The following is a 10959-nucleotide window of genomic DNA, read 5'->3' as shown; positions in this document are numbered from 1 at the left end:
CACAGTGTAGTTTAATGGTGAAAACACTAGTCAAGCAAAATCTGCCTTTGCCTTGATTTGTTCTCTGTGTGTGGGGTGACGGTGTGTACATTTCAACTAAATCTGAATAATTTACACCATTTTATTAAAACATTTAATTTTAGATAGTTTTGAACAATAAAGGAAACAAACAAAAGCTTAGATTTGATTTGAAATGACAATCTATAAACCATGTCCTCATTCTTCCTCTTTTCTTAAATGGAATGGCAGGCCAAATCAAAGGATACCATGGGCCAACTTTGGGCCCTACACATGGGCCCTAGTTTGGGCATCCCTGATCTCATGTAGCCTATGTATAATTTAATAATGCATCTTATAAAGCAAATAACAAAATTAATTAAAAATAATAATCAAATGGCAGTTTGTGACTATATAGTTTACAAACAGTAGCCCAAAAATAAAATATGTGCATACCAATTAGCCTACTCAAAGTCTACAGTGTCCAGTAAATTAGAAACATTTGGAAAAATGGAATAAGGGCCTTCAAATATTATTGTGACAAATGGCTTTCAAGTCATGACATTTGAGAAATGAAGTCTTACCGTTTCTTGTTTACTGTCATGCGTGTTTGCCCACAGTAGAAGCGCCATAATGTGTGTAGAACTCTTCTAAAATGGACCCTCGAACATTATTCATTAAAAATAAACAAACGGTACTCGCAATATTAGGCTACCTCACAAAACACATTCAAGCCAGCCACGCTTTAGCATTAATTAAACAACATGAAATAAAACATAAATCATTTAAATAGACATTGACAAAAAAAAAGAGTGATGTACCTAACCGTTAACTTAATCGCTCTCATGTAAACAAAAGACAATGAGTCGCGCAGAGAATTGTGGGAATATATTGTGGAAATATTTTTTAATCAACTTATTTTAAACTACAAAAATAATACCGATATGTTTCCACTGTAATTTATAAAATAATCCATAAATATATTTTTACAATATATATATATATATATATATATATATATATATATATATATATATATATATATATATATATATATATATATGTGTGTGTGTGTGTGTGTGTGTGTGTGTGTGTGTGTGTGTGTGTGTGTGTGTGTGTGTGTGTGTGTGTGTACAATAAGCTTATATTATATACACATTTGTAATCAGTACCCATAAATATATTTATACGCCCAATAAACGAACAATTAGTTAAATGACACTTTACATCAAACTAACTGCACACTGTGCACTCTATATACACGATTAAGCGCTTTATATCGTCTTCTTTACAGATGCTGTTTCCAGATTCCATGCAGATTTAATTGAATCTATCTGTTTATGTCAAAAGACACAGTTTGATGGCTGAATTGGTGACTGGAAGGTGACGGCGGTCACCATCGATCGCCACTGACTCTTATGAATGAAGAGCGCCTAATGAATGGAGCTCGTAGCTGACGTCATCTCCATTGTGACGTCGCGGTCCTTTTATGGAGCGCGCGTCTGAAGCCCATTCATAAAACGGAAAGAGAACTGCCCGTGGTAGTAAAGCTCTCAGGAGGGTAACACAACATCACACCGCGCAGTGCCAGCGCTTGGATTTGACGTTTTGTAGAAATTAAACCACCGTCTGACCGTGACCAGTCCCCGTCGGAGGAGGAAAATGGTCACAATGGACGAACTTTGCGAAATGGACTGCAGCGTTTTGAAGAGGCTGATGAAGGACGACGGAGCGAAATGTCTGCTTCTGGATTGCAGGTCGTTTCTGGCGTTCAGCGCCGGACATCTCCGCGGTGCCGTTAATATTCGCTGTAACACGATCGTTCGGAGGCGAGCGAAAGGCTCCGTGAGTTTGGACCAGATTTTGTCTGGGGACGATGAAGCGAGAAGCCGCTTGAAATCGGGGCTTTACTCCGCCGTGATCCTGTACGACGAGCGGAGCTCCGATACAAACACCATGAAAGACGACAGCACAATTACACTGGTACACAACGCGCTGTGTAGGGATACTTTTAGCACGGAAGTCTATCTGCTGAAAGGTACGTTTTAAAACCAATCATAATTGTTTTCTTAATTTGTATCCCGATGAAACCGTACTATCTGAAATAGTGAAATATATCCGCTCTGATATATAGATAGACAATGATGTAATATTCCCCGTTGGAAAATCCAGCTTAAGGTAGGCTGGTAGCTGTTTTTGGAAACATGTTAGCTGGTCTAAGCTGGTCCAAGCTGGTTATTCGCTGGTTGACCAGCTAACATGTTCCAGCTTGACCTCTGGTATTAAAAAGAAATGTCCGTAGGCTCTGCAAAACAACAATATTTTCATCTTTTACCCATTTTTAGAGACAAACCATCTGGTTAATACACCATATGTAAGAAGATTCTTGCATTTTAGAAATGTAGGCCTTTTGCAATGAATTGTAATATGGCAGATTGTATGTATACGTTTTGCATTTAAAATCCCCTAAATGCGTGGCTTGTTTGTAAAGAGTGGGACTGAATGCGAGAAATGAGTTATATATTATCACGGGTACAAAATGTTACAAGAGATCAGTCATTTACTGCTTTAACATTGTGTTCTTGTCATTTAGAAATTGTGTGGTGTCTTGTCAATGACTGTTTTTTTCAGTGTAATATCTAAACACAACCTCTGTGACCTCGCTTAAAATGAAATGAATCATCTAATTCCAGTAAAACTGAGATAGAAAATATATGAAATATTAATTAAGTATAATCAAACTTTTTATCTAGACAAATGAAACACATTATGATAAAAAAATAAATCGTAGAAATAAATAATCATTATAATTGTATAATACTATAAAACATATTCAATTACATAAATAATCCCATATTTCATTAATACAGAGTTTAAAACAAACAGACTAAAACAATTCTCACACACACTGGTTTTACATCTTTATTTATGCATTTTAAAAACGAATTTTTGACACCCTTTTCCACTTTTACAGGGGGCTATGACAGATTTTCCACACAATATCCAGACTACTGTTTGAAAACCAGAACACTCTCCGTGTCCAGTTCTCAGTCCAGTATAGAGAGCAGCTGCCTGTCCTGCGCGACTCCTCAACACGACCAGGTAAATACACAAGCAGCACTGGATACTCTGAGGTCAGCTAATGCCAGCATTGTGTAACATTAAACGTCCTGTCGACTGCTTGTCATCCGCTGCTCTTTCCGGCTGATAGCAGTGCTTTAGAGAGTGTCCGTCCGGCCTTTCCTCTGTGATAGAGGGTGTACGGTGTCAGACACTGCAGTGTTGATTCCCACATCGATCATTTCCTGCCTCTACAGCTTGTTAGCAGGCCGCCAATGACATAACAGCGGGCCAAATCAATACGCATCGCCCAGATAAATAAACTGGACGTTATTAGAGTGACCTTTTTATAGCTGATAGAGGTTTGACTGGCCTGATGTGTTAATCTAAGTGTTTTACAAATGCTGATTAATTGATCATTTATTGTGAATATATCATTTAAAATGTATATAAAATTAAACTTATAAACGCATTTATTGTAATGCATAATGCATATTTATGATAATGATTATAGTAATAATAATAACAATGATTTGTTATTATTGTTATTTCATTAACAACAACAAGTTATTATTATTATTGTTATTAATGTTTTTTATCTTTAAGAATATGGACTATATGGAAATATGGTGGCTGTTATATTAATTATTAATTTGTTATATTTTATTTACTGTTTATTATTTTTATTATTATTTAATCAACAATAATAATAAAATATTATTGATATTAATATTATTATTATTAATGTTATTTTTAAGAATATGGACTACGGAAATATGGTGGCTGTTATCATAATTCTTAATTTTTTATATTTTATTTTAATGTTTATTATTATTATTATTATTATTATTATTATTATTATTATTATTTTATCAACAACAACAACCATAATACATTATTATTATTATTATTATTATTATTATTATTATTATTAATATTATTATTATTTATTTTTAAGAATATGAATTTGAATATGAATATGGTTTATTATTATTATTATAATTATTTTATCAACAACAATAATAAATTATGATTATTGATATTTATTTGTAAGAATATAGACTATATGGAAATATGGCAGCTGTTGTTATATTAATAATATATTTGTAATATTTTAATGTTTATTATTATTTTATAAACAAAAATAATAAAAATTATTATTATTGTGTAATTATTTTTAAGAATATGGACTATATGTAAATATGGCAGCTGTTGTATTATTAAGTATTATTTTTTTATATTTATTTTAATGTTTATTATTATTTTGTTCTAATTTTGTTCGGTCACTTCTTCATTGCAGGGTGGTCCCGTGGAAATCCTCCCCTTTTTGTTCCTTGGCAGTGCTCTCCATGCGTCTAAAAAGGATATGCTGGATCGTATGGGCATTTCTGCCCTTTTGAATGTATCTTCAAACTGTCCCAATCATTTCGAAGGAGACTATCAGTACAAGTGTATCCCGGTGGAAGACAACCATAAAGAGGACATCAGCTCCTGGTTTATCGAAGCCATCGAATTCATAGGTAAGCTTGTTTCTTATGCTTTTACTTGAATGAAATGTCAAATCAATGCTTAGTTCAAAACATTTGCAATAAATAAATACAATAAAGGTTCATAAATGTTATGTTATATTATATTATATTATTATATTATATTATATTATATTATATTATATTATATTATATTATATTATATTATATTATATTATATTATATTGTAATCAATTGGTTTACCATTGATACTTAGGGTAGGGGTTAACTCTGCAAATGACATGCATTTCATGAGCAATAAAACATTGATCTGCACTGCAGAGCTTTGCAACAGTGACCCCCCTTTAATTTAGTCTTGCATTCATTTCAACGGCTCATTCTGGTCATCTTGGAAGCTTTTGTTTGACGTTAGAATCCATGAAACACAATGGTGGAAAAAATCCATGCGTCATATGTGCAAAAAACTTCGGGCTGAATGTTGCGGTATGGGTGGGTCCTCCTCATGAAAGGGTTTCCGTGACTGAAGAAGGGCGGGGGTGTGTGGGGATCCTGTATATCCAATTTCAGCTCAGCATCCTCTGCACTAAAGCAAGGCCCCCAAGTAGGCTTGCCGCATTTGATCGCACCATCCTAGGTGTGTGTGTGTGTGTGTATGCGTCAGAGTGCAGAGCTTAGGGACCGGAGTCTGACTCATCCTCCATTCAGGGGTGCCTTGATACTGGAGTTGCCTCACATCTGGGTGTGTAAGGCATATATGGAGGCAGTCAAATGATCTATTTTGCTAAATGTGGTTGGTCGCTTTTTTCGTCCCATGCATATGCCATTTTTTGGTTAATAAGCAGGTTGTTAGAAATAGGAGATGATGTCTGTGTGAAAATCCAGTCCAGACCATTTCACTTGGGTGTTTTCTGTCCAACTGTGACTGTCGGTTGTGGGTGAATGTGTTATTCATGTATTTCTAGAAATGCATTGTTCTTATTTTGGGGCATTTGGAGTGGTTGTGGTGATGACACACAATGAGCTGAGGGTGTAGAAAACTAGCAAAGGATATTTGTATTTATTTTTATATTTTAATGTCTTTTTAATTGTGTGTTATATTTAAAAATATGTAGCTTTTATATTTAACTTGTATTGATTTATTTTAATATATATTGGTCGGGTGACTTGTTCTTGTTTTTAATAGACATTATCTTGTCCGATTGGATTGATTTCTTTGTAACATTAGAGACAGGAATGAATCAGACCATCAAACATCAGCTGAATATCCAAACACTTGCAATGTATTTTAGTTGAAATCTCCTGTCATGTTTCTTGCACTGTTCGTCAGAGGCACAGCTTTGATATAAATGTCAAGCGCAACTATCCAATAATTATGAACTGAATGTGATGGGATATACAATAAGGTTATTTTGGACATTGAGGTAAATTTAGGAGCTGCATGCAAAATCAAACACACGCTATGTCATGACAGATATTCTCCTCGTCAGGAAAAAATGAGTAATTTGAACCTGTCCTTTTATGATGGAGCCTTGCACATGACATGTGGAAAACATAGAACATAATTTAGGAAGGAATTCTCTGGCATTAATTATTACCATGCTTAATTAATATGGCTACAATAAGGGAACAATTTATTATAGAATGAATACCATTTGCATGTTTTGAAATGCATTTGCAAAATGTACTGACATATCAGTAGGGATGCAATATATGTTTTTTCCCCCATAGATTTCATATGCAAAGCTCTTTAATTAAGCTTTGATTAATAATTTTACATAATTCACAAAGACTGTTTACTAATTGACAAATTGTTTGCTGAATGAATTTCCCAGAGTGGTTATTAAATGACACTCAACGCACTTTTAAATCATTGATGTCTGTCACAAAATGTAGAATACTTCATGCAGTGACTTTATATGACCGTGTGTACCTAAAGATTAATATGAAAGGATTTGAATAAATAAACAAATAATGTTAATAAATATTTAAGAATGGGAGCTAAAACTTGTATAACAGCAAATGATGGCTGAAAATGGTCAACCACATTAAATATATTGGCACCGTGACTTGCTGATCATATCAGCAAATGCTTCCTTTTTACTTTCACTGATGTCTGTCTCAAATAAAAAAATATATTTTTAATAAAAAAAAATGTTTATTCTTCTTCTTATAATTATTATTATTGTTAATAAAATAATAAATTTTTCTATTTAATGGCATTTTATTATTAGAAGTTTATAATATTAATATTATTACTTTCATAGTTATAATTCATAATAGTTTATAATTATTATTGTATTATTAATAAAATAATCATACTTTAGTTATAAAATACTAAAACTTATTTTAATATAATTTAAATCAAATCAGTTATAATTAATACTTGTTTATAATTGTTTTATTATTATTATTACTTATCCACTGCGCAAAGCATATGTTGGATCAGTTGCCGGTTCATTCCGCTGTGGCGACATCAGATTAATAAAGGGGCTAAGCCAAAAAGAAAATTAATGAATGAATATTATTCTTAAATAATTTTATAATTAATAGCATTTTATTACTAAAAATTTATATTAATATTAAATTCTTATCAGTTATAAATAATAATGATCAATTTTATTGTTAATAATAATAATAATTCTGTAGTTTTATAAATAGTATTTAATAATCTTAATTTTCATTCCTTCATTTTCCCCCAGCCTGGTCCCTTTATGCCTCGGGTTGCCACAGCAGAATAAATTATCAACTTATCCAGCATATGTTTTACACAGCTGATACCCTTCCAGCTGCAACCCAGTACTGGGAAACACCCATGCACATTCATTCACACACATACACTATAGCCAATTTAGATTATTCAATTCGCTTGTACCGCATGTCTTTGTACTGTGGGGGAAACCGGAGAATCCGAAGGAAACCCACATAAACACGGGGAAAACATACAAACTTCACACAGAAATGCCAACTGACCCAGCCAGGACTCAACCAGTGACCTTCCTGCTGTGAGGCGACAGTGCTAACTACTGAGCTACTGAAATTCATACATTAATTATAAAGAAAAATAATAATATCCACATAAAAAGTGTTTACCGTGACTTCTTTATGGATCTGCATCAGAATGCTGCGTGCATCAGCTGGTCTGTGTATGCAGTATGACTCATTTCTGATCTTTATCTGTGCTTTAACCAAACTCTCTTCTCTTCTCTCAGACTCCGTCAAGGATTCCAACGGTCGCGTTCTGGTCCACTGTCAGGCTGGCATCTCTCGCTCTGCCACCATCTGCCTGGCGTACCTGATGAAAAAGAAGCGGGTGCGTCTGGAGGAGGCCTTCGAGTTTGTCAAGCAGCGGCGCAGCATCATCTCCCCAAACTTCAGCTTTATGGGTCAACTCCTGCAGTTCGAGTCTCAGGTGCTCGCAACGTCCTGCTCCGTTGAGGCCGCCAGTCCTTCCGCCAGCCTTGGCCCAAAGTCTTCCTCTACCCCGACATCACCCTTCATCTTCAGCTTCCCAATGTCAGTGGTGACCCACAACCAGCCCGGCAGCCTCACATACTTACAGAGTCCCATCACAACCTCGCCGAGCTGCTGATACACAATGAAACTCTAAATAATTTAAAAACTGCACATGCACACTAGTAAGGGCGCGTTTCTTTTGACGTACTTCACTCGGCACAATCACGCAGAAGATCCATCTTAGAGGAAAACTTTTTTTTTTTTTGGAAATAGGCACATTTTACAAGTCCCAAAGAGTTTCACAGTTGAGTTTTACTATTCGGCCAATCTCTGAGTCTGGAAAGAACACTTTTAACTTAGCTTAACATAAATCATAGAATCAGATTGGACCATTAGCATCTCGCTCAATTTCAAAAAAGTGAAAGTTGCTATTTTCTACTTGGATTAATCTGAAGAGTCAAGCAGTAAATAGGAAAATCACCTCAACCAAAGTTTTTTTTTTAATCAAATTTAGATGCCAAAGGTCTAATCTGATTCAATTATTTATGCTAAGCTAAGCTAAAAGCACTAAATGGATTCAAAAATCGTAAAACTCAACTGTTCAACTCTAGGTGACTTCTAAAATGAGCCTTTTCCAAAATAAAGTAGAGTGTTCCTTTAATATCAGAAGAACAAGTCATAATATCCTGTGTGGATGGCACATCTTTTCATTTCCACTTCCAAAAACATTGGCGGCAGAGGTGGGATTCAAAGATCGGAGGTCTGTCTGTCGACCTCCCTTTTTTTTTTTTATCACTTCATTTGTGGACGATTTTCTTGAACTCCTTTAATGGAGACAGACTTTTGACAGAAAGTGTCTTTTTGTCGAGTTTTGCATTGTCAGTGCCTTGTTCAGAGAAGGTACACAGACGCTTTTGCTCAAATCGGCTCCATCGCCTTTCAGTCTGCAATACCAGTCCACTCTTGTCAGATCAGAGCAATAACCTGATTCTCCTTCCTCCCAGTCGCCACCAAAGCACTGTATGATTTTTATTTGTTATATTGTGTGATCATGATTTAAAACGTCTGATATTTCAGATCAAAATTTCTTTTGCCAACTTGTACTGAGGAGATTTTGAATTATTTCTGCTGTATGCCTTATTGACAATGACTTCTACATGGAATGTTCTCATTAATAAGTCTATTTAAAAGGAAGGGTGTAAACACTGAAGCTTTTTACACTGGAAGCTGGGAATGGGATGTTTTTTGTAATATTTCCGCCTTTGAGAAGCTCTGAGAGGGAAAGAGAAAACATAGCAGATGGTATAATGTGGTACTTCTATTTATAAGATTGTGTGGGCACCTTTTATAGCACTTTCTTTTGGCAAATTCCTTGGTTTGTTTGTCTGTCAATCACTGATGAGATGAATGCAATACTTTTTACTGTACTTGTGAGATGTTATTGTCTCATGGCAATATCATTCAAGAGGGTTACGCTTTTTTAAAAAAAAACTTTGCCCTGTTCTGTTGTATTATATGTACATTTTTATTTATCTCACGATTGTCATTGTTAAATATAAACTGTGTTCTTAAAGGAAAGCGTGGTGTGATTTAATTGTGTGGAAGATAACGAAAAATCTGCAGATGATGAATCACGTTTTCCTGTACAGCAGTAGGCCTGTAAGTTATAGTGCAATCATTTTGTAAAATGAATAGAGCATGAGCCATCTCATTATTTCTTACATGGACTAAGAAGGGATATAAAAGAACAGCGCGCTATTATGCAGGAATTAGTGTTAAATCTGATAAATGAGGCGAGCCTTCTGAATAATGAATAGTTTTTTTTAAAGAGCCACAGCGCCCTCTAGTGTGGGTTTGATAGCTGATTTCACCTTTCCTCATTGTCTGACTCGCAGAAACTAGACTTCCCACTCGTTTCAGGTAAACTTTGTTGGAAAACGCTTAAACAATAGCGACTTGTTCAAACCATAATGAATATGATTAACCACCAGAGGTACACTGTAGGAAAAATTAGCAGCTGAAATGATTCATTCAAAGAATCAGACGACACGGTAAGACGGAAAAAAATGGAAATACTTTTTACATATTTAAAGCGCATTGAGAATTTAACTAATACAATTTAATAATGCATCGTAGAAACATCAAATAATTTTCAGCGTATCATATACACATTTCAAAAATACGTCATAGCTTGTCATAAAATACATGACGGTTTTGGTTTCTATTGTTTGACCAGACGTGTATTCCATGACTTTCAGTAACATTTTCACTGAATTATCGACGAATTGTTCTTTTAAAAAAACAATAATTACATTGTAATTCAGTCAGGCGTTTTATAAACCCTCCAAGTTTTCATTCAATACTAAAAACAATAATTCACTCACCTATTGTACAAGGAAAATTAAGACCTGTTAAAAAGATTTAAGACCTACCACACAATGTTTCAGTAATCCAGGACATTTTTAACATTTAGCTTTTGAGATTTATGACATTTTAAGACTTTACCCGCAGACTCTGCACTATAAAAAATAATAATAATAAAAATCGGTTATTTACCTTTTTTTTCTGGCAGCTGGGGTGTCGAAAAAACCAGTAAAATAACAGCCGTAAAAATGACAAAAATTAACCGTAAAATAACAAACATTAAATTACAGAAATTTGTCATAAAATAAAAGACATCAAATTACAGAAACTTACCGTAAAAAACAAACCTAAATTACAGAAATTTCTGTAAATTAATTTTACGACAAATTTATGTAATTCAACGCATGTTACTTAACGACAACTTTCTGTAATTTAATGTCTGTTATTTTACGGCAAATTTCTGTTATTTAACGTGCGCTATTTTACAACAAATTTCTGTAATTTAAAGTGTTATTTTATGACAAATTTCTGTAATTTAATGTCTGTTATTTTACCGCAAATGTCTGTAATTTAATGTCTGTTATTTTACCGCAAATGT

General features: G+C 34.1%; 1 protein-coding gene across 1 annotated transcript; it reads left to right on the top strand.

Annotated features, from left to right (window-relative positions):
* The first annotated feature begins 1540 nt into the window (after positions 1-1540).
* On the top strand, positions 1541-9877 carry dusp4 (dual specificity phosphatase 4). Its single transcript, NM_201171.2, has 4 exons — positions 1541-2035; positions 2972-3099; positions 4358-4577; positions 7754-9877. Exons 1-4 carry the CDS (start codon positions 1660-1662, stop codon positions 8131-8133), a joined length of 1104 nt encoding a protein of 367 aa, NP_957465.2. The 5' UTR covers positions 1541-1659; the 3' UTR covers positions 8134-9877.
* Positions 9878-10959: the final 1082 nt, after the last annotated feature.

Source organism: Danio rerio, chromosome 21, assembly GCF_052040795.2.
Source record: "Danio rerio strain M-AB ecotype USA chromosome 21, GRCz13ab, whole genome shotgun sequence".
Classification (NCBI taxonomy): Eukaryota; Metazoa; Chordata; class Actinopteri; order Cypriniformes; family Danionidae; genus Danio; species Danio rerio.
Note: the sequence above shows the minus strand (reverse complement) of the source record. Positions and strands in the feature narration are given on the sequence as shown.